Consider the following 24264-nt stretch of genomic DNA (forward strand, 5'->3'; position numbering starts at 1 on the left):
AGGGCAGATTACATAATAGGAACAAATGGAAACAGCACAATGCCACATAGAAGCAAAAATAATCAGCAAATCTAAATACCGATCCAAATGCCTCAAGGAATCGGATTTCACAATGTGAACCATTAACACGTCAACATGGAGTTCAACAAATATTTCAACGGTCAAAACGACGGTGTGTTAAAAAGAAGCTAAGAAGTGAGAAAATCTACGAGCAAGCCACATCTTTGGCTTCACACAAGAGAGAAAAAATGTTGGTACTCACTGGTCCATTTGTACAGATTTTCTCACTTTTCTTTTTAAGCTTGCATCGTGCGCCGGTTCTGCAAAGCAGTAAAAAAACAACAACACACACACACACACACACACATATTTAACACATCATTTGAATCCCGTTTGGTCTTGGTCTGGACTGGTCTCCAGTATTACGGGGCACATATCGCTTGACACTATTTGTAATCTTCAATTAACCTTAGATTATCAATATTGGAATCTGCAGCATAAACCCCTGATTGGGAGTCTGGGACAGCCCTACTATCAAGATATTCTTGAGAGAAATGTGCTGCCCAGTGTCAGAACGTCATGGGTCTTGCAACAGGATAATGAGCCAAAACATCCAAGAATGGCTAAGAGCAAAAACTGTGGACTTATTGTGAAGTGGCCTTCTTTGAGCCCTAAACTATATCCTATTGAATCTGTGAAAGGAGCTGAAACATGCAGTCTTGAGAAAGCACACTTCAAACATGAGAACAGGAGTGTGCAGTATCTGTCCAAACAGCATCATTTTACAATGTCTTAAATGTTTGTTTGTTTTAATCCAGTAGGCTACAGTACAGTCATATTTAACATTTAAAGGGCGATTTTCTTTACATTCTAATTTATGCAAACCCCGCAGACTTAAAAACAGTCTTCTGATTATTATTGTTGCAATACGAGTTAAGCAGCAAAAGCCACCTGTTTTTAATCCATCTCAAGGGGCGGCCATTTTGCCAGTTGCTGTCGACTGACAGTAACATCGCAGTTGCTCAGGGCGCAGTTAACGGCCAATCATGGCTCACCTGTTTTCTGGAGCCGGCCAATCAAGGCCCAGTTGACCATACACGGCTCGTCTTCAGAAGAAAGGTGATTCGTGATTGGTTGTTACCTGAGCCTGAAGCAAGTGGCAAAATGGCCGCCCCGTGAGATGGGTTAATAATAGGTGGATTTTGCTGCTTAACTCATACTGCGATATTAGAATATGTGTTTATACTGGTGGGGCTGCATACAACATATTCTTGTAAATAATTTGTTTGTGTTTACATTCTCTTAGTCTTTAAGTACAATATAATACAATACAATTTAGTCTTTAAGACCTGTTTGCACTAAAAATGTATTCAAATGCAATATTTTAAATATATATATATATATATATATATATATATATATATATATATATATATATATATATTTCGAATAAAATACATTCAACATATATGGCAGGTTCTTTGGCAAATATAAATATGCATGAATATGGATATTACATCCATCCATCCATCCATTTTCTGTACCGCTTGTCCTCACAAGGGTCGCAGGGGTTGCTGGAGCCTATCCCAGCTGGCTTCGAGCAGTAGGCGGGGTACACCCTGAACTGGTTGCCAGCCAATCGCAGTGATATTACATGTTAAAAAAAAAAATCTTTACCTGCTTCTACGGGCCCCTCGATTTCATAGTCCCGCTGCAACGTTGGCGAGGATAATCTAACACGTGGGATCATCTGCGGAAGTGAAAACGGGACAGTTGGTTAGACAATCCTCGTATTATCAGCACTTTAATGCAGAAAACGGAGCACAAAATAGGCCATTGCCATGTTAGGTAAGGAAGGTCCACTCCAGTCCTGTAGGTGGCAGTGATGGGCTTTAAGAAAATAAAATTGATCCACCAGGCTCAATCTGCTGGGTCTGGTGGGCTGCTACCCAAATGCAAACACACTAACAAGCAAGTGTTTTGCGATCATAGCTTCTGGTGTATTAATGGTTTAAACTATTAGTTCTGGGGTGAATATTACAATGAAGTGACTTTGGGGGTCCTCATCAGAATCACTCAGTTAGCATAAAAATGTAGCAGATGAATAAAAGTCTGAGATCTTATTGTAAATGGCCACACATATCAATGCAATGTGTGCACCAACTTCAACGATCTACTTAATACTGTTAAGATGAAGTTCAATGGGGGAAAAACAGACTTCTGGGGTAATATTGGCAAGTTGCCAGGGCTGAGGTCCCTCTCTTTACCATACCGGGCTTCTGTGCTCAGGCCTGATCATCTCTTCTCCTTTGGTCCGCTCTCTTCCATAAGATGCTGAATACTGTGGACTAGATGTACACCTGTCAGGGCTGAAAGATCTTCGACTAGATCTGTAACCAAGAGGCTCTACCAATCTCATATCCGGGTTGTAGGACCGTTGTTCAGCCGGCCGCTGATGACCCGGACTAACAATGTGGCTTTCGCAGAGTCTGCTCTCGGGGCTTAAGTCGTGCATGTCCAAGGCTCGGCCCGATATCCACGAAGGGGTGACACGGATGCTTCTGCCCAGAGACATATGTTGCCACTCAAGATTGTCATCCTGGTCGGGCAGGGAACGTTGCCATTCCAGGTTGTCATCCCGCTTGGGCGGGGAGTTGGAGTTTATCTCCCACAAGTTGACCTCAGGCAAACCTTCCATAGGTGGATCAAAGGGTTCGTAAAGTTCAGTCCTGTAGGTGAGAAAGGGGGATGACTGAGTGAGCAACGCGCCATTGTTATTGTTCTGTCACACCAACAGTAATTCCCTGACAAAGCGACTGATTGCATCTTTGGGAAAACAGATCGCGATTGTTTATTATTTCTTACAGTTTTTCTCTATAGGTTTGGCACATTTCTTGAAACTGAAATGACATTTTCAAAATACCGTGGACAAATCCCGAAACTACCTTACAATTGGTCTCAACTGATAGACATTTCTCATTGCTTTCATCAAATTGCCAATGTCTTTGTACATGTCTCAATTGCCCCAGTTTCACATTTAGCACATTTTCCAATTGGATAGATCTCGCTGATCGAACTGGATTAGTTGTTTTTCCAGTCTGATGGCTGTCCTCTCCAAAACATGTCAGCAGGATTTCATTGTGTAAGTCATAATATGCTAAATTAGAGGTGTGAATAACCTAGTACCTGACGATTCGATTCGTATCACGATTCAATACAGATTAATCCAGATACAAATCTATAAATTAATTATTGCGATTTTTTTTTAATTACTCAAATTTGAAAAATACTTATCAGTAAACTTGTACACTGTAAGATTTGTATGAAAATGTATTTATTTATCTGAAAATTCAGGCTTATAACTGAGCCACTGCATTTAACAAACAGGTTGCAGTCTGTTTGAACAGCACTGAAATAAAATATTAAGGCTTATCGTTCCATTAATATAACATTCTTCCATGCTTAATGTGTGAATCCTAACCCTTAGTAAGACGTTTTGTTGAATATTCCCTTAAAAAATTGATGTTAAAAAAAAATCGATTCTGCTGCATATCGAATCGATTCGAGAATTGCGCGCTGTAATATCGCGATATATTGCAGAATTGATTTTTTCTAACACCCCTATGCAAAATCATCTGTTCAATTGTCAAAATTAGTCAAGCATATCACAAGGGATCAGTGTAGAGGATGGTTGAGACATTCATGCCGTTTTTTCCTCGTCGCGTTGCAAGGGAAAATATCAGCTGCGACGTGGATGAAAACCTTTGGCCAATCAAAGAGCAGCGTATGGATGGCCAAGTGGGGGAAGGTGACGATAGTGACTACACAGTAAAGTCTGTAGAGTACATTTGGCTCTATTTAGAGTAAATTTGACTCTATTTTGAGTGGGACGAAATAGACTCAGTTTTAGAGTAATATTTACACTTGAAAGAGAGTAAAATAAAGAATTGACAAAAAAAAAGTCGCTGAAGGGTTGAGGAACTTTCAGGTTGGGAAACGGCCGCAGTACCACCTGAACTGTGCCACTTTTACTGTTTGCTTAGCTCAAAGATGTTTTTGGTCTCAGAGTTATGAAGATTCCAGCTGACACGAGCGATATACTTACTACAGCAACACACAGCAGGAGCTCTGTTGCTCAGGGCGTCGATTGGCTGTCTCTCAAGCTTCCTTCCTTCGTTCCTCAACCCTTGAGTGATTTTTACTTATTTTTTTCACTTTTTTATTTTACACTCTTCCAAGTATAAATATTACTCTAAAACTGAGTCTATTTAGTCCCACTCTAAATGGAGTCAAATTTACTCAACAGAATTTACTGTGTAGTGAAAGTGTTACAGTAGTTCTTCAATTACGCTGTGCGCAAGCATTAATTTTAGTCATTAGTTTTTCATGAATATACAGATTTCGGCTTTTTTGTTGCACTCAAATGTGTAAGTAACTTTGTGTCAATAAAAAGTGTTGCAATGTCCTTGACTGTGAGTGAAGTATGTCAAACCGCAAACTTTGAAAACTGCTATTGTAAAATCCTTTTTTCCCCCTCAGTTTTATATATAATTGTATTTTGTTATCGGCACCTCTGCTGTTGTGACAAAACATCGAATCCTTTTGACTTGTGGTGCTCACACAATGCCAAAGGGACGATGCATTTTGGGGGCACTGACATAGAAATTTTGATTTTGACACATAGGTGAGCTGTTTTGGGAGAGATATGAGCTTTTGCAGATGATCCATGGTGTTGTGCAAAATCATCCAAGTTATTTTGGGCAAACGTGAATGCAGATGAGCCAAAGCAATTGAGAAGGATCTTTGCAGTTGTGACAGTACCGACTCTTTGTTTGGAGTGAAGCATGTGTGACCAGCTTTGGGATAGATATGTGCTTTTGCTAATGAACTGATAAATTGTGCACAAATGTAAGTCTGTTTGGCCAAATGAGCTTGCAGTTTTGAAAATGTCATCTCAGTTTCAAGAAATGTGCCAAACCTATGGAGAAAAACTGTAATACAGCAGTGCCTTGAGATACGTATAACTTGACTTGTGAGATTTTCAAGATAAGAGCATTCGTTGGATGTATTTTTTTGTGTTGGAAATTGCAAGAAAAAAATTTGAAATACAAATGCTGCATCGTGGTGAACTCAAGTCACTTCACAACGAGCAGCTGTTTGGCGGGGAGTGAAAAATCGTACCAAAAAAAGGCTTCAAGATGTTTCTTGTCACTTCCAGTTAAAGTTGACAAAATATCAATTACATGTTGTGTTTGTGGACTTACCCTTCTTCATTGCTTTGCTCCTGGGATTCATCTTCAGGATCTTCCTTATCGATCGGTTTGAATGAACTCTTCCATTTATCAGGGGAAGGTAGCACTGAAATGTCAAATAAAATGAGAAGGTATGATTATCTTAACTCTGTGGACATTTATTTATTGTGTGTAGCTAACTGCAAGCCTTGATTGCATAGCTCATAGGGTAAACCTAAAATTTTCCCTAATTTACAATGATTTGTATGTACAGTATTTTGATATAATTTGTTAATACTTCTATTAGTGTATCATTTGGCTGTCCCCTTTGTTCTTCGCACTATTTATCTATTTATGTGTATGTACAATTGTGTTCAAAATAATAGCAGTGCAGATCATATTCTAAATCAAAACATGAAGAAACATTTGTCAATTTTTTAATTGCTTTTAAGAAAAAAAAGAAAAGAAAATTGTGCTGATCAAAAAAATACCAGTGTCTGTATTTTTCTTTACAGATTTGAATATTTACTTTATAAACTCAAATTTTCTTGGATTTAGCATTCCTGTGACTCATTAAAATAATATTTAGTTGTATAACCACGGTTTCAAAGAACTGCTTCAAATCAGTGTTGCATGGAGTCGACAGATATCGACAGATATCCCAGTCCAGGATGATTTGACCACAGTCCCTCTGCTTTTCTTGGTTTTGCCTCAGAAACAGCACTTTTGAATTCGTCCCCATAGGTTTTCAATCGGATTGAGCAGGCCACTCCAGAACTGTCATTTTGTTGGTCTGGAACCAAGATGCTGCTCGTTTACTGGTGTGTTTGGGGTCATTGTCTTGTTGAAACACCCATTTCAAGAGCATTTCTTCTTTAGTACAAGGCAACATGACCTCTTCAAGTATTTTGATATAAACAAAACTGATCCATGATCCCTGGTATGCGATAAATAGGCCCGACACCATAGTAAGAAAAACATCCCCATGTCATGATGCTTGCCACAATGCTTCACTGTCTGTGTACTATGGCTTGAATTCAGTGTTTGGGAGTCGTCTGACAAACTGTTTGCGGCCCTTGGACCCAAAAAGAACAATCTTACTTTCATCAGTCCACAAAATGTTTCTCCATTCCTCTTTAGGCCAATTGATGTGATCTTTGGCAAATTGCATCCTCTTTAGCAAGTTTTTTTTTTTGTGGGACTTAACGGGGGCTTCTTGCTAACAGATTAGCTTCACACAGGCGTCTAATTGTCACAGTACTCACCGGTAACTTCAGACCGTTTTTGATCTCCCTGTAGCTGATCATTACTTGAGTCTTCGAATGGTTGTTTTCACATTTACTTCCACGTCTCTCTGGTTTTGCTTTCCATTTTAAAGCATTGGAGATCATTTTAGCCGAGCAGCCTATTATTTTCTGCACTTCTTGATATGTTTTCCCTCCTGCAATTATTTTTTTTAATCCAAGTCGGCTGTTCTTCTGAACAATGTCTGGAGCAACCCATTTTTCTCAGGTTTTCTCAAAGAAATACCTGCATGACAGGTGCTGACTTCACACTTAAATAACGGCTACCTGATTCACAACTGTTTTTTCCCCCAGAATGATTTACCTCATTAATTGAACTCCACACTGCTATTTTTCTTTTTTTAAACACATCCCTTTCAATTAACTAGTTAATTGCACAGACTCAGGACCATGCATATCAAGAATGCTGGGTCTTAGTTTACTGTGACTCTACTACACCTACTGGTAAATTGTATGCCATGTAGAAATAGATTTTCTACACACACAAAAAGTGATTAATCTGGTTAATTATGTTAGACTGCTATTATTATGTATTTATGTGAATACTCATCTTGAAAAGGGACACAATTTTGCTGTCAAAAATACACGACTTAATGCTCACAAATATATACAGGTTGAAGGATGCCAATGTCAAAAATAGTACACTTTGTAGCTTGAAAATATATACAACTACTTTATTCTCTAAATATTACGACTTCAACTCATTAAATGCCAAGACTTAAATCCATTGGATTAAAAAAACATTCAGTGCCAATGTAACAGGGTATACAATATATGTCTAATATATGTCTATTACTGACCCTTTAAAAAAAAACTGATCTTTTCCACCATTCTCATCTCCCTCCTTAGAGGTCTGAAAGTCAGCCACTGTCCTATTCTGCTTGACATGACATTCATTTTTTGGGGGCGAACAACCCATTTGTATTATTTCACAGATTATTTTCAATCTTTTCCAATAAAACAAGATTAGAACACTGAAAAAGTATGCTGCTTGTTATAAAAAAGAAAAGAAAAAGGGAATCGGCAAAAATCGCGATCGGCACGTCAGACTTTTTAAAAGATAGGGGATCTGTGATCGGCTGGAAAATTGTGATTGGTGCACCAACAGACAGCCTCGGCCAATAAAAACATGACCTCACTAAGTCAAGGTTTCGTTCCAAGTCATGGTGACCGATGTTATCATGCAGTGCCCTCAGTGCTAGGCAACTCCATCCATCTTGTACCGCTTATCCGAGGTCGGGTCGCGGGGGCAGCAGCTTTAGGAGGGATGCCCAGAATTCCCTCTCCCCAGCCAATTTAACCAGCTCCTCCGGCGGGATCCCAAGACATTTCCGGGCCAGCCGAGAGCCATAGTCTCTCCAGCGTGTCCTGGGTCGTCCCTGGGGCCTCCCGCTGGTGGGACATGCTCGGAACACCTCTCCAGGGAGGCGTCCAGGAGGCATCCGAACCAGATGCCCGAGCCACCTCAGCTGGCTCCTCAACGCCGAGGAGTAGCGGCTTGACCCTGAGTCCCTCCCGGATGACAGAGCGTTTCACCCTATCTCTAAGGGAGAGCCCGGACACCCTGCGGAGGAAACTCATTTCGGCCGCTTGTATCTGGGTTCTTGTTCTTTCGGTCACGACCATAGGTGAGGGTAGGAACGTAGATCAATTGGTAAATTGAGAGCTTTGCCTTTCGATGCAGTTCGTTCTTCACCACAACAGACCGATACAGAGTCCGCATCACTGCAGACGCCGATCTCCCGTTCCATCCTGCCCTCACTCGTGAACAAGACCCCAAGATACTTGAACTCCTCCACTTGGGGAAGGATCTCATCCCCGACCCGGAGAGAGCACGCCACCCTTTTCCCGACTGAGGACCATGGTCTCGGATTTGGAGGTGCTGATCTTCATCCCAACCGCTTCACACTTGGCTGCGAACCGCTCCAGTGAGAGTTGGAGATCATGGCTTGATGAAGCCCACGTCATCTGCAAAAAGCAGAGATGCAATGCTGAGGCCACCAAACCGGACCCCCTCAACGGCTTGGCTGCGCCTAGAAATTCTGTCCATAAAAGTTATAAACAGAATCGGTAACAAATGGCAGCCTTGGCGGAGTCCAACCCTCACTGGAAACGAATCGGACTTACTGCAGGCGATGCGAACCAAGCTTTGGCACCGGTCGTACAGGGACCGCACAACCCATATCAAGGGGCTCGGTACCCCGTACTCCCAAAAGCACCCCCCACAGGACTCCCCGAAAGACCCAGTCGACCGCCGTCTCCAAATCCACAAAACACATGTAGACTGGTTGGGGGAACTCCCACACACCCTCGAGGACCCTGCAGAGGGTGAAGAGCTGGTCCACTGTTCCACGGCCGGGACGAAAACCGCACTGCTCCTTCTGAATCCGAGATTCGAATTCCCGACAGACTCTCCTCTCCAGCACCCCTGAATAGACCTTACCGGGGAGGCTGAGGAGTGTGATCTCTCTATAGTTGGAACAAACCCTCCGGTCCCCCTTCTTCAAAAGGGGGACCACCACCCCGGTCTACCAATCCAGAGGCACTGTCCCCGATGTCCATGCGATGTTGTAGAGGCGAGCCCCACAACATCCAGAGCCTTTAGGAACTCCGGGCGGATCTCATACACCCTCGTGGCTGTGCCACCGAGGAGCTTTCCAACCACCTCAGTGACTTCGAACCCCGAGATAGGACAGCCCACCTCAGAGTCCCCAGACTCTGCTTCCCCAAAGGAAGACGTGTCGGTGGAATTGAAAAGGACTTTGAAGTACTCTGCCCACCGACTCACAACGTCCCGAGTCGGGGTCAGCAGCACCCCATCTCAACTATACACAGTGTTGATGGTGCACTGCTTTCCCCTTTTGCTGCCGCCTATCCCACTACCTACCCGACCCAATTGGCCCCTCCCACCGGAGGTGAGCCCATGGGAAGGGGGACCCACGTTGCCTCCTCAGGCTGAGCCCGGCCGGGCCCCATGTGTGTAGGCCCGGCCACCAGGCGCTCGCCTACGAGCCCCGCCTCCAGAGGGAGGCCCCGGTGACGCGCGTTCGGGCAAGGGAAACGACAGTCCATTTATTTCACTCGTCATAGGGGTCTTTTGAGCCGTGCTTTGTCTGGCCCCTCACCTAGGACCTGTTTGCCATGGGTTACCCTGCCAGGGGCATAAAGCCCCAGACAACATAGCCCCTAGGATCATTGGGACACACAAACCCTTCCACCACGGTAAGGTGCCGGCTCACGGAGGGGCTAAGCAACTCCACAACCTCAAATTTGGGATCTCCAGTTGGAGTGTCGGAGGCGGTTGGCTTCCAGACTCCAGATGTTCGAATACTGTTTTAAAAACTATTTCCTCCTTCCTCCCATTGTTTTTCTGCCAAATTGCTCATTGTGAAAAACGGGACAACGGGAAGCCCATGAGACACTCCTGAGTGAAAACCTTTCCCAGGAACTAATGTTAATACTGAAGGGAAGCAGCAAGGAAGACACAAAGACTCTTTGGTCTATATAAATAAAAATGTAATTTAACATAAATACATGACAACCAAAATATTGTCACAGAAAATGCATGGGTGAAAAATTTACCAAAATGTCCTTTTTTACTTATTCCCCTCAAAGAAATTGATTTGATTTTTGATTACTTGTCTTTTTCAAACACCGGTGTGAAATAATTTTGCTCATTAAAATCTAATAAGTACTCATTTGTATTTATCAATTCTAAATTCAAGGCTCAACTACTGTTTGAAATGTCATTTCTATTATATCCATCAGTTTAATTTTGTGTTGGCTCACCATCACCACGGCAATACATCGTTGCGGGCCTCATTACAATGCACTTAGCGATACGCAGGAGTCAGAATCGATATTGCACATTAATTTGTAAACAGGCAGTTAACCACTCGTCGCTTGCAGGGCTGTGAGGCAGCAGCCTCTGAAGTTAATTGCCTCAATTAAGTGCAAACTTGCACGTGCACTTAATTGCAAAAAAAAAGTACATGTGTGGGTGTCCCACAAACTCAAGTCTGTTCTAAAAATAGCTCACCAGTGATTGGACACTGTCTTGCTAAAAAAATAAAAAATAAAATAAACAGAGGAAGCTATCAACATTTATTTAAACTTTAACATGGTACATGTTTCTTAATGTACCAATTTTCCTATATCTTGTTTAAAAGCTAAATAGAATGTTCCGTTCCGTTCCGTCTTCAATTCCGCTTATCCGGGGTCGGGTCGCGGGGGCAGCAGCTTTAGCAGGGAAGCCCAGACTTCCCTCTCCCCAGCCACTTCAGCCAGCTCCTCCGACGGGATCCCAAGGATAAATAGAATGTGTTAATTGAAAAAAAAAAAAAGCACTAAGGGACATAAAAAATAAGGGACACGCCCACGCCCAAACCTCAACGACACAAATTAAAAAAAATGTAGACCAAGTGTCAACTACAACAAATAAGAGGAGGGGCAGCAGCACATTCATGCTCATCACTTGAGTATCCTTGAACATGTTGAACTGCAACCAAATCATGTCTGGGAGACAGGTACAAAATGGTGGTACTGCAATGTTCCTTTGAAATCTGAGTTTCGGTTCTTTCTCACAACTTGCCATATAATTTACTGGAACATGGAAGAAATAGCAGAACAATCAAATGCTCTTCCACGAGAAGACAGAAGGTACATCATTAACATGTCTATCCACTTCTTGTAAATCGTTTTTCTAAGTAGTGTGCTGTGAGATTTTCTCCTATGTGAAATAAGTGCCTTGACTGGGAAACAAATTTCCCTTACTATGTTCCAAAAATATTAACAGAATTGAGGAACTGAGAGAAACTGTCCTAAGTAGCCAGAGCGCTGAGCGCTGGAGTGGTCTGAACATTGAAATGTTTTCTTTCCATCCTAAAAATTACCCCTACACCAAATTTCACTGAAATTGGAAGGGATGAGTTTTCAAAATGCCATCTATCTGGGTTATTTGAGGTGGAATGATAATATTACTACTTGTAGCTTTTAGCTTGACAGTAGTTTTTACATCAAAAACATGATACTTTTGTATATTTTAGATCTTGTTGTGTAGTTTATTAATGTTTCTTTAATCTTTTCAGTGTAGCCAGTAACCCTTTGTACTTCAACACCCACAACTTGTTTAGAACTTAAAAACTTTGAATACACTTCCAAGTAAACACAAGTTTTGTGTTGTTGTTTACCTGGCGGAGTCTGAGCTGTCGTTGCCGCTGTCACCATAGCAGATGTGCTTCTATTCTTTGGCACCGTCGTGGCAGTCGTTGGAGTGTGCATCATGCGTTCGTTAAAGTCTTCGGGTACTCTAGCAAGTAGTACATTTAAAAGGAATATGTGTACGTTATATGCCACATTAATGGGCTAAATGTACGACGCTAAACATGGGTTGTCGTTTTATCAACGCTAAAGAATACAACTGGCTTTAGCCACGCAGCTACATACACACACGCAAAAACAAAAGGTTTTATTATGTTACTTAAAAAACAAATGCACATTCAGCGGTTTTATTATGTTACTTAAAAAACAAATGCACATTATACTGGATATGTATTATTTATGCCCAAACAAAACGTAAGCTAACACACTGCTAACTGTTAATCGAGTACAAAATTACCTGTTCGGTTGTTCGTTGTCCCGGCCATTTTGTCCCCGAGTAGCTGTCCGAGCTAACTGCGCAGTGTTGCTATAAGCAACGTTTTTGTGAGGATTCATGGTTTGATTTGTTTTTGTACAGGGGAGATATAAATGACCGAATGTCAAGCACAGAGTGGAAAAGAGACACCCTCTCAAGCGTCAACCAGTAGGTGGTGCTACAGGATACGTTTAGGATTCGTGATGCCGTTCAGTGCGTCTTCAGGTTGCGACAGTGTCCACATTCTACGACGACGAATAATGTATTGTATGTATTGTATCCTTTTCAAAGGGGGTGTATTCATTGATTTGGGCAATGTGAAGGCTTGATCTGTGACGCGCATGCGCAGAAGATAGGCCATCTTGGATCGCTAACTACGGCAACCACATAGGTTAAAACATGTTCACACACGCAAAATGAAACAGACATTGCGAAAGGTACAGAACAGGTGCACGCTTGTTTTTGTTTATATTTATTTTTTAATTTAATCAAAGCAGATCTGTACCCAAGCATATTTTGTACGAATAGAAAGGATTTTGACACATACTGTAATATTAGTTTGCTGAGAGAGTTAGTACGTTTTTTTTCTTAAGAATAGGTGGCAATTATCATGGTGTAACACGTTTGCAAATGTATATTTTTTTATTGACTTGCAATTGACATATATTTTTTTGTGAATTATTACTTTTGGTTGTGTATTTATTTTAGTTTTACATGCTGAAGTGTTTTGTGTACTGCGCATGTCATGAGCGCAGAGAGAGGCGAAAGGTGTAACCGAGCGAGCCTCGTTCGAGAAGAGAGTTAAATAAGAGAGACGTGCTTGAATCCTGTCCTGCCGTGTCTGGTTAATTTAGCAGGAAGACGCCAGAAAAACATCAACTCGAACCTATCTGTAGCCCGCCTTATACCCAGCCTCCGGAAACATCAATAACTTCTTAGAGTTACAATAGCATAGGGGTTGACACTGGGTGATGGGTGGGGGTCATTTAAAACACGCACACCGCAGACCTACTGTAAAGTAAAAACAATGCAGATTCACTGGAAATATAATGGGGTCAAAAGTAAATTGTTAATCTTTAAAACGTATAGGATCAAAAGTGATTTAGTTACTTTAAAATGAATCCAGAACATATATATTTTTTCATGTATCATTTACCGAACGCACAATATCGCGCAGGCATATGAAGGTATTTTGTTCCAGTGTTGCCGTAGTTAGCGATCCAGATGGCCGATCTTGCGCGCATGCGCGTCACAGATGTGCAGGGGTCACAGATAGCGCCTTGACAGGCACTATATGATCTCCCAACTCCCAAGACCCACAGCCTATTGAAAATACTAATCTTAAGGTTTCTAGCTTTTTACCATTTGTTAGTTAGCCAGCTGTAGAACTTTTTGTGAAACATGTCAAGCAGTGACAATTGACACAAACATGTTTTGCTTTTAGGACACCTCGGGCTTTAAAACTGAGACTCAAAAACGTCTTTTTATGGCAAAATAATACTTAATTTAGATCATGATTAGGGGTCACAAATGTGGTATACAGTCCACGGGCACCAGTAACCCCCAAAGACCATCTCAGTTGCCCGTGGGCCTGTTATAAAATAGCCAGGGTTTTTCCTGTGTACAAAATTCTGAGGCGGCCACCTCCACCTAATTTGCTCACCACCTCCAGCCTGAGCCACTGATATTGCTCAACATACTAACACGGCGCTCCAGCTGTGTTGATTGAACTTGGCAGCAACGCATTTTAACTGCAGTTGCAGTGTTGCGCCATTATGGAGGTGCTACATCAACAGCAGTGCACCGGAAAGACCTAAAGCAACAACCAAAGAAGAAACAGCTTTTTTCTTTTCTTTTTAAAAAAACTTTATGTAGTAGAAACAGATGATGGGAGCAACCGTTGCACACGCCCATTTCCTGGTTGTGAGGCAGAGGTGGCGCGCTCCAGCCATCGGCAAAGTCATAAAAACACAGTATTTACAATAAACGTAATAGTGTTTTTTACGACAACAACGCTAAACTATATTTACAATTTAATATGTACTAGTGGATGAATTGTTAATGATTGTAGTTAAAAGATGGCAACAAAATTAAAGGCAACTTTGTATTCTGCAGGAGGGCGGCCAATAACGGTATCTTGTCACCGCTGCGAGTACCGATACCTTAAGGAATTAACAAACCTGAATTTCAGCCTACTTTTTGAAAATTGATGAATATTTACATCGGTGACAATAAACTCTTGGATTCCAGTTGACAAAAATAAACATTAATTTAGATTAAAATTATATTATAGTGTACTATTATAATTTTAAATTACAATGCACATAATTTAAACAGTGAATTGATTTATTCTACTATCTGTAAGATTCATCAAGACCAAGTCTTGAAATTCTTAGATAATGACCTATGACACAATAACGACCAACTGTCTTTTCACAAAAAAAATTATTGAGTCATAAAAGCTGTGAACATTTGAGCATAGGACACTGAGGTGATACAGCAACTCTTAATGAACACATCAAATTACGGTACACAAAAATACATTTGTGGGGAGCAGACAACCTTGTCCATCAATCAATGTAGCATAATTAGACAAAACGAAAGACACTGTAGGCTACATGTTTACATTTTTGAACACGGAGAAAACGTGTAAAAGGTCCTGCCCGTCTATTAAAACGGTATCTGAGAACATTCATGATTTCTTTATGCAAGTGAAATTGCATACATCGCTAAGATAGTGGCCACAGGTAATATCTATAATGATTTACTCATTTCTGGAATTACTTTTTTATTATTCATTGATCAACAAACATTGCTATAAATCTAAATCATGAAAGGAGCAGAAAATATTCTTCAAGTAGTGAGCAAAACAAACAATGGTGATTTTTTTGGGCCCTCTGTGAAGAATAAAGTAAAACCAGCTGGAGAAAACTTATCCCCCCCATAAATGTTCATCCATGGTTAAAATTATTCCATATTAAGGGACTAAAATACGTAAACTCCACATGAAAAAAATGTAAAATTTGTAAGAACAAGGTCTGACAGGATCAGACGCATTCAAGGTCTTTTAAGGTCACTGAATTATGGTTACAAACAGGAAATAATTGATTCACACAAAAAACAAAACAAAAAAACGCTTCATTACATGACAGTTACACATTCATTCAGTTAAGCAATGAGCAACTAAGACAAACCATTAACACCATCATTAAAGAATGCATTCATTGCCCAGCCCTTGGTGTTTAGTACTTTGAACAGTAGTTCTTAAACTGGGTCTGTGTGGAGCGTGCCATAAAAAAAAAGAACAAGAAGCAGGGTTTTTCCTGTGTACAAAATTCAGAGGCGGCCACCTCCAGCCTGAGTGACTGATAATGAATGAATGCTTTAACATAATAGTCATATTCTTATTAGAACTATTATTCTTATTATTGAAACATGGAATTATATGTTGCCTGTAAAAAAAAAAAAATGTCAGTTGAATTTATAGAATACATGGGCATGGTCAGAATTAGGGATGTTCAATACATGAAGTTAATGGCAACTTTGTATTCATATAATTTATATTTCTTGATCGTAAAACAATGATATCAATCACCGTCGTGAATACAAATATACCTTAAAATGAGACTGGTATTGACACTGATAGCTGGTATTGGTAGTCACATATCATAGTCAGGATGATACCACCTCTGCCTCAATTTGAGCCAGGAAAAACCCTGAAGAACAACAGAAGTGTAAAGTCACTTCTTTTTTTCAAGAAAAAGTTTATTTTTTAAATTTACTTGGTAAAATAACTGTTTTTCCTTGTTGACCTTTAATTTTATTATTGTGAAGCCTTTTTCTTGGAAAAATTCACATTTTATTTTCATAAAACTGTTTTTTACTCATTCCATACTGACTAATCACTAATACATATAGGGACTTCTATATAGTTCGCTAAAAAGTCCCCCATATAAAAAAAAACTATTTTTTGGGGACGGAAATCATCACTTATGTCTATGCTATAATTACTTGGGATTTTTATATAGTGGCAGTCAGTCAAATGGAAAAAAAAAGACGTTTTAATTACGTCATTGCAGTCAACATTTAAGTACCAGGTCAACAACAGCTGGTCGACCTTCCATTAAATTAAACAAAAAAGTTAGTGTTGTTCCGATACCAATTTTTGGCCCCCGATACAGATTCCGATACCCAGCTACGCAGTATCGGCCGATGCCGATACCATACCAATACCGGAGTTGTTTTTTTCTCAACATGAGAAAGCTGTCCTGCCATTGGTTTAGAGCAGAGGTGGGCCTTGAGGGCCAAAATCCTTCAGGTTTTGTATGTTTCCCTTCTCCAACACAGCTGATATATGATCAGCTCATCAGCAAGCTCTGCATAAGCCTGATAATGATCCTGTTGATTGGAATCGGCTTGTGTTGGAAGAGGGAAACCTCCAAAACCTGCAGGACTTAATGGTATTGGCATGTTATTTGTTAGTACTCACCGATATCACTATTTTTATGCAGTATCGGAACAAAAAAAAAAATTTTTTTAAAGATACTTTCTACCTTTTTTATACGTTTAAAGATGAGGTGTACAAAAAACACTCTTGTATTAAAGATATTTTCGAGCCACAACTTTATGAATTTGTCAGAAAACAAACAATAACCTGCAAACGGATTTTTTTTTTTTGCCAAATCTGAAATGTGTCATGGTCTCATGGGACGTGTCGCTTTTCTTGTGTCCGTTGGTTCCTCACTACTTTGCAGGCTGCATTTTGGGATGCACTGATACATTCAGAAAACAAGTAAAAAAAAAAAAATGCTGACAAAGCACTACTTAAGTGCATGACGTTTGCCAACTCACTTCAAAAGATCTTTGGCAACAAAATGCCACAAGATGGTGATGAAGCAATACTTGTATTGCTTTGACCTCAGCACTAAATAAATAAAAATGTGGGAATATGTGAATTGACAAATGCTGAGCCTCAAATATGTGGGGGTTGACCGTAGTGTAATGGGAGTAGTGCCTAGTCTTAAAAAATTACTTTAGCACCATTTTATGGCATCTTTGGCCAAGCGACTCTGTTGAAGTGAGGGGAGGAGATTTTTGCCTTGCCGAATAGAAATAAAGTACTTTTGCCACCATCTTGCGTCATCCATAGGCAATTACAAACCACTGGGATGGGGGTCAATTACTCGCAGAGGTTCACTGTACATATGGTGATTGTGTTGATGTTGGGATTCTGAGGGGGGATTGTTGAAAATATTTCTCCCCAGACTCTAAATGTTTTCAAACCCTCGCTATAAGACACTTGTACTGGCTGTGTTGCTCTCTCGGCTGATGCTCTCCCTGACTTCCACAGGCAGAGTCATGTAGAGATGATCCTCCACCAGGAACTCGCTTCTCTGCAGCCGGCGGCAGTTGCCGAGCTGCGCGGGCAGCTTTTCCAGACTGTTGCCCTTCAGCTCCAGATGATTGAGCAGAACCAGCTCGCCCACGGCCTCCGACAGTTCCCTGAGGTCGTTGTGGCCCAAGCAAAGCACCCTCAGCTTGGTGCATTTGAACAGATTCTTGGGCAAAGTCTCCAGCTTGTTGGAAGTGATGTCCAGTTGCAGCAGGTCCAGCAGGAGACCGACGTCCGGCGGCAGCACCTGGATTAAGTTGTAGGCCAAATCTAAATATTGCAGTTTAGGTAGCTTGAACAACGCCGGCGGCAGGGACTGCAGTTTATTGTGTGAGAGGTGGAGAGCCTCCAGAGACTTGCCCTGGACAATGGAGGATGGGATTGCTGTGATTTTGTTGTGCCACAATTTGAGACACGTCAGCCTCTTGAGGTGCTGGAGGCTGACAATCTCCTCGATGGTCCGGATGTTGTTGGACTTCAGATCAAGCTCCTGCAGGTTGAGCAAGCCGAAAATGGCATGAGGTATCTTCTCCAGCTCGCAACTGTGCAATTCCAGGTCGATGAGGTTGGTCATTTTTTTCAGAGTATTCAGTCCGAATAGTTTTGTGCCATCATTGTACACCAATAATTTCACCAGGTGCTGCGACACGTCTGTGATGTTGGTGGGCAATTTTGGGAGGTTGCATTTCAGGCACAATGTCTTTAAATGCCTCAGGTCCCGCATGGATTCCAGGCCCACCATCCTGTTACTTTCCGAGCTCAAGTTCCCGATGATGTGAAGCTGTCGCAAATTCCTCAGCAAGAACACCCACGTTGGGATCTCGGCCACGTCGGTGAAACTGATGTGCAGGCTGTGAATATGGTCGCGGAGGAACGCAAAGCCGGTCTGCTCCACCTTGGCGGGACACTCGTACAGGTGCAGTTCCCTCAGACTGGTCATCTGAGAGACGTTGGCTGTGAATCGGACCTCGGGAATCTTCTCCAGCTTGAGTACCTCCAAGTCGGTGAGGTCGAAGACCACGTTTGGAAGACCGAAGAGATTCTTAAGGTGCAGTTCCTGCTGATCTTGTGCGTTGCGGGTCACGCACTTCCTGGCTTTTTTGAAGTTCCACTCGTGATTGAGGCTGATCTCCCTCAGCTTGTTTTCGCTCACCTCCGACAGGAAGACGCCGAAGCGCTTGGAGTATAGTTGGTCGTACTGGTCAACCATGTGTAGGAGAAATGCAAAGTCATTTTTGACGTCTGGAATGTCACTAAAGCTGCTCTCTTCCCTGACTTTCTCAAAAGAATACTCTTTCAGGGGTCCTCGAAATACCCAAAAGAGGGAGTACAGACACACCATCCCATACATTATCATCAGCGCTATGTAACAAATCAGCATCTTGTCTAACATAAACGCCATGTTGTGCGTGCAAAAGAACCTCCCATACCCTACCAGCGCTGTGACATTAGTCTCACAGGTGTGTATAAAATTAATTTTCACCAGAAAGCTGGATGTGTAGGACAGCATTGAAATAAATGTGGCCGTTTTGAAAATGGTTTGCGCGGCGTAAAACCTGTAAATGAAATCGTTGTCCTCCACGTGAGCTCGGAACTTGCGCACTTTCTCAAACAGGGCTTTGGCCTGCTCCCCGTCCTTTTTATCCAAGATGGGCATGCTCGCCGTCGGGGCTTCGGCAATGGGCTTATCTGCAGAGACCACACCGTCGAGCATAGTTGAGGTTGAGGTGGAATTCGTACCTTCGTCAGCTCCCTCTAAGGATGCATTCTGCTGTGCAGAAGAGGTGCCGCTCAACCTCTGCTTGTTCTTCTCGGACTCCTCACAGGCCGTTTCGGACACGGCCTTGGTGGTCCACGGAGACTCGAAACAGCGACACAGAATGGAGACAAAGTGTTCTATTTTTGAGCTTGTCTTGGGAAATTTGAACCAGAAGTTGCTGCTGACCATAAGGATAACAGTGTTGATCAGGATGAGGTAGGGGAAGAATTTGGAATACCAGGGCAGGACAAGGTGATAACACATTTGGTTGATAAACACATACTGCTGAAAGTCCAAATTGGTATTGATACCCGGTGCTTGAGGTTGATTACTGCATTTCTCTCTCTCCCTCTGAGAGTCGTCATATTGGGCTTGAAAATTCCCTCCGGCTCTCTCTAACGGGTTTTTTGTGTCCATGGCGGCGGCCACTTGCTGCGCACCCTGTTTGGGGTTGGAGTCACTTTCGGTGCTCTCCTGGGATTCCTCCATGATAGGAAGGCAAGCCAGCTGGTCCTTGGTGATCTGCATGGTCATGGCGAATAGTGCCAACATGAGCATGACCAGGCTCAGGTAGTCCATGAAGACATCCCACCATGGCTTCAAGATGCGGTACGTTGGATGGACGTCATTCAAGGACGCAAACTCGGTCACTGAGAACATTACTGCAACAAGAGGAAAGCGTGAATCGTATTCTAGTAGTAACAAGTAAGACAACATCTTAGACAAAGCTGATTGGTTACGCTCTAAAAACAGTATGGGTACACTATGGGTCAAAAATGGACCAATCCTCTACTTGGGTCAATTTGACCCAACTTTGAGTCAAGAAATGGGTCTTTTAGAGTAAAACAACTCATAAATATTGGTCAGATCCTTGACTTGGGTCAAAAAATTGGGGCGTTTTGTATAAAACAACCCAGAAAGTTGGATCAATTTGACCCATAAAGTGGATCGGTCCATTTTTGATCCATAATTGGGTTACTTTTCACCCAACTGTTTTTAGAGTGTATGTGAAGAGTCAAATATCCCAGAAGGAAAATAGGACGTTCAAATGGTACCCCTACTAAAAATTACGTGTTACTTACGGTCCAACATGACTAATCCTGCCTGTTCAGCGTGCCTCTCTCTTTTTGACAAGCCTAAATCAGGTCACAAAAATTAAACCTGTCAAGAGGGTTAAATTCACTGCTGCTTACCAATAAGATGCTAAAACTCTTAAATCACTCATTCAAGTTGCATTTACATGGCGTGAATGTGTAACCCAGGCTTCCCCAATCCTTGTCCTCGAGGGCCGGAGTCATGCAGGTTTTAGATGTTTCCATCCTCCAACACACCAGATTCTAAAGCTCAGGATCGTTATGAGGCTTCTGCAGAGCTTGTTGATGAGCTGAATGCTGATTATATGAATCAAGTGTGTTGGAGGACAGAAACATCTAAAACCTGCAGATTCCATCCCACTGGGGAAGCCTGGTGTTACCTTTCAAATTCCCTAACATATCTGTTTTAATTCAGTGGAAGTTTAATTATTAGTGATACCTTGACGTCATCAAGCTTGTAACTCAATTTACTTTTAAGTCAAATCTATTTGAAATATTTTTTTAAATTGAACATTTTTTCATTTTGTGGAAAACGGCACTGTACTGTCTAACAAATAGTAATTAAAAAACAATAAAGGTGAATGTAAAAAAAAAAAAAAGACTGGTTTTGTTGAGAGTAATTACTATATAGTGTATTTTTTCAAGGTCCACATCCCATGTATTGTTTTCACAAACACAAGCGACAAATTAAGTATTACAAAAACAATATCAGATTTATTATGCCTAAATGTTTGGGTCGTCTAGGTTAGATTTACGCTTAAATTAAGGCGAATGAATGAAGCATGAATTAATATGAAATACTGTACCATTAATTGTGTACTTAAACTACATTTAACTTACTATTACTAACCACTTTGACTTGCAGTATTTTAAGCATTCATTGCAACAAAACTTCAAAATTTAACCAAACAAGTGTGGCATGAACACAAGTCATAATTCAGAGTACATCAATAATGTAAACAATTATGTTGCACTTCAACTTTTTATGTTTCATTAAAAAATGATATGTAAACATGTGGACTGCACTTAAGCACCAAATGTGTCTAGACACAATAGGTATAAAAAAAAAAAAAAATTAAATTAATTGCATCCTTTACTATTTGAAATTACATTACACTGTTATATCAGTTTGAATTTGATTTAATTGTTCTGCCCTACCTAATTAATTTCAGTGAGAAAAATTGAGCTGATACATAAATTGAGTAACAAGCTTGGGCACAAGGTACCACTGTCTACATTTTATGACATTTTTGGTTCATGGTGACGTTTTTCTCAAGTAAATAAGTGCCTTGGCTCAACAAACCTTGCGAAACAGTGCACTAAGGATCCAACTTGGGGAGAAAAACGCATCTTGAAAGTCGGAGTTACCGAGCAGGCCCATAAATGCAACACAGACTGCTCCATCGTCTATCAACTGTTGAAGTTGGTCTGTTAAACTTTAACATCAGTCAAATCCAACTAGGCATAATATCTACCTGGAACGTGTAACAGTTTAATTTAATGGATTAAAAATCCATGCTTGTAAACCGAACAAGTGGATAAATAAATTGTGAACGATCATAGAAACGCAGTCACATACCCCCATTGGTTAGTTTAGTGGTACCGGTGATTGCGATGTTTGTACACAAGTGCGTTAATATGTGACGTCACTCAACACTTTCATTAATGACGTAGCCACACGTAATTCTTTGTTAATCGCATTTGGGGACGGACATGCGCGATGGTTGTTTGTATATCCTCATTCGTCACATTATGACCTCGACATTTCAATACTTTTTGTGACGTTATTTTAGCAGCGACTGATCATTGTTGGTACTAAGAGTCAAGAAATCAGATTTTTTTTTCTGACACTGGGATTGACCGAGGATCCGTTAAAATCAAGGTAGTAGGCGGACACAAACCCATATTTTGATGATAACACTGTGTCACTCAGCTGCCTCGTGACATAGTACATACACGAGTTTATTAATAAATAAGAGGACCCAAAAAAATGTGAAGAACAGAAAAGCTAGTCTTCCCCTTTTGTGATCAGGGCTGACTTAATTGCCGCCTTTTCAGGATGCACTGGCTGACTTTTCCATCTCGCTCTAACACAGAAATTATGTCTTTAAATCGAGTTTATTGACTGGAGGTAATTTAGTGCTTGAAGCAAAAATAAACAAATAAATAAATAGCCATATTATTATCAAGGAGTAAAGATTACAAATATACTGTTATACTGTACATCACTTACTGCCGGTGCGGCGTTAAAGGACCCCGGTTAATTCTTCCTCAACCCGCGTTCCATATTTCACCAATTCTGTGGTTCACACATTTGTGAGAGTGGCGGCGACATCCAATAAGCGCAATACAAGCCTGTTGGTCCCGGACAAAGTACGCAGACGAACAAAAGAAGAGAAAAGAGGGGAGTGCGCTGGTGAAGAGGAGAAAAAGAGGCTGATCCAACATGGAGCCGCGGTTGTGCTTTGCTCGCCTCTGATTGGACGATAAAAGCTACTTCCTGAAGAGCCGCTTGCCTGCTGCGTTCAAGAAAAAACGGGGGGAAGAACATTTCATAGACATCTGTCAACAGTTCGATTACAAGTGGTTTTCTGTAAGACCTTAAATGTTCAGCAACTCTACGTATCTGTGTCATTCTTTTAGTAGATGTACTGTACAGTTATAATACTCAGCTGTCAGTATGACCCAATACTCATGCACCATTAATCATTCCCAAGTGACGCTCCCGACAGGAGGTGTCTCTTCGTTTGCTTCCAATACAGGTTCCAGTTCCAACCGGCTGATGGCTGCCAGAACTCTGTTCTCACGATACTCATGTACAGTACTATAAAAAGGGGAGGAGAGGGGTGGAAGGAAGCGCTCGAGCGTTCTTTTAGTCTGTAATACAAGATCAATATTGTTATTAAGTCATGCATGATGACACATGCAGATTTATTCTACAAACAGTACAATAGTTTTTGTGTGCTTGACAAACTCCAGTAGTCGTTATGCATGTTGTATATTTGATCTGCATAAAGGACCAGATGTTTGTTATGAATTGTGTACTAGATCTGGAGTGGACTTTTGGATAATCTGTGACGGTGGCAAGGACCTATTTCCCTTGAGATAAAAGTTCAATGAATTCCACCACAACGCTTGTATTTTAAATAATCTTTTCCCATTGATATTACGAGTGTCCCAATCAGATATTGATATAGGTCTGATATCCGGGTCCGTGTCTCTTTTGGTCACTGGATATTATGTTTGGAAACAGATATTCTTATACCTACTGTCAAAGGTGGGAGTAAGTCATTGCTTTGCAAGTCACAATTAAGTCTCAATCCAGTCTTTGCCTTCAAGTCCCAAGCCAAGTCCCGAGTCAAGACTGACAAGTCTCAAGCAATTCACAAGTCCTACACTTTGAGTTTCAAGTACTTTCGAGTCATTTTAACATCATAGATGATATTCTATATCATTTTATTGTACTATAGATATTTTAATTGTTAAGCACCTTGAGTTGCATTTTAATGTATGAAAGGTACTATATAAATAAAGTTTGATTGGTTGATTGATTGAATAGTATCGCTTCATCAAGTCTCTTCATACTAAAAAATAAATGTAAGCATGTATCATTCCTGGTATCGTATTGGCTCAACATCGGAATCGGGCAGTACTCGAGGCTGCAATATCGGTATCGTATTGGAAGTGAAAAAGTTGTATCGGGACACCCCTAATTGAAATAAATGAAAATGGCATTAATCCCTTCGAGCCTTACACACACACACACACACAAAGATTTTAAATGGGTTTTAAATAGCGTAACAAAAATAGCACTATATAATATCAAAATGTATGAAAATACATACGGTT

At 41.1% G+C, this 24264-nt stretch overlaps 2 protein-coding genes across 5 annotated transcripts in view; both read right to left on the minus strand.

Moving 5' to 3' along the window:
• Window positions 1-12498, minus strand: part of LOC147181917 (uncharacterized) — a 16475-nt gene extending 3977 nt beyond the window's left edge. For both annotated transcript variants that reach the window (XM_086096759.1, XM_086096750.1), the window contains exons 1-6: window positions 12153-12498; window positions 11725-11843; window positions 5265-5358; window positions 2273-2729; window positions 1678-1750; window positions 263-320 (exon numbers count right to left, since the gene is read on the minus strand). In XM_086096759.1, coding sequence (XP_085952885.1) covers window positions 263-320; window positions 1678-1750; window positions 2273-2729; window positions 5265-5358; window positions 11725-11843; window positions 12153-12250 — 899 coding nt within the window. In that variant the 5' untranslated portion in view covers window positions 12251-12498. The remainder of the gene's footprint in view (window positions 1-262; window positions 321-1677; window positions 1751-2272; window positions 2730-5264; window positions 5359-11724; window positions 11844-12152) is intronic.
• A 1626-nt stretch (window positions 12499-14124) lies between these two features.
• lrrc8da (leucine rich repeat containing 8 VRAC subunit Da) lies at window positions 14125-22866 on the minus strand. 3 transcript variants are annotated; one of them, XM_086096789.1, is made up of 2 exons: window positions 21719-22146; window positions 14125-19983 (listed from the first exon to the last, which is right to left on the minus strand). In XM_086096789.1, exon 2 carries the CDS (start codon window positions 19979-19981, stop codon window positions 17459-17461), a length of 2523 nt encoding a protein of 840 aa, XP_085952915.1. In that variant the 5' UTR covers window positions 19982-19983; window positions 21719-22146; the 3' UTR covers window positions 14125-17458. The 3 variants fall into 3 exon arrangements, with proteins under 3 accessions (XP_085952915.1, XP_085952898.1, XP_085952906.1); XM_086096772.1 differs by lacking the exon at window positions 21719-22146 and adding an exon at window positions 20404-20433; XM_086096780.1 differs by lacking the exon at window positions 21719-22146 and adding an exon at window positions 22649-22866 and having other exon boundaries at window positions 14126-19983.
• Window positions 22867-24264: the final 1398 nt, after the last annotated feature.

This window comes from Leptonotus elevatus, chromosome 1, assembly GCF_054856555.1.
Source record: "Leptonotus elevatus isolate MCC_2025b chromosome 1, RoL_Lele_1.0, whole genome shotgun sequence".
NCBI classification, from domain to species: Eukaryota; Metazoa; Chordata; class Actinopteri; order Syngnathiformes; family Syngnathidae; genus Leptonotus; species Leptonotus elevatus.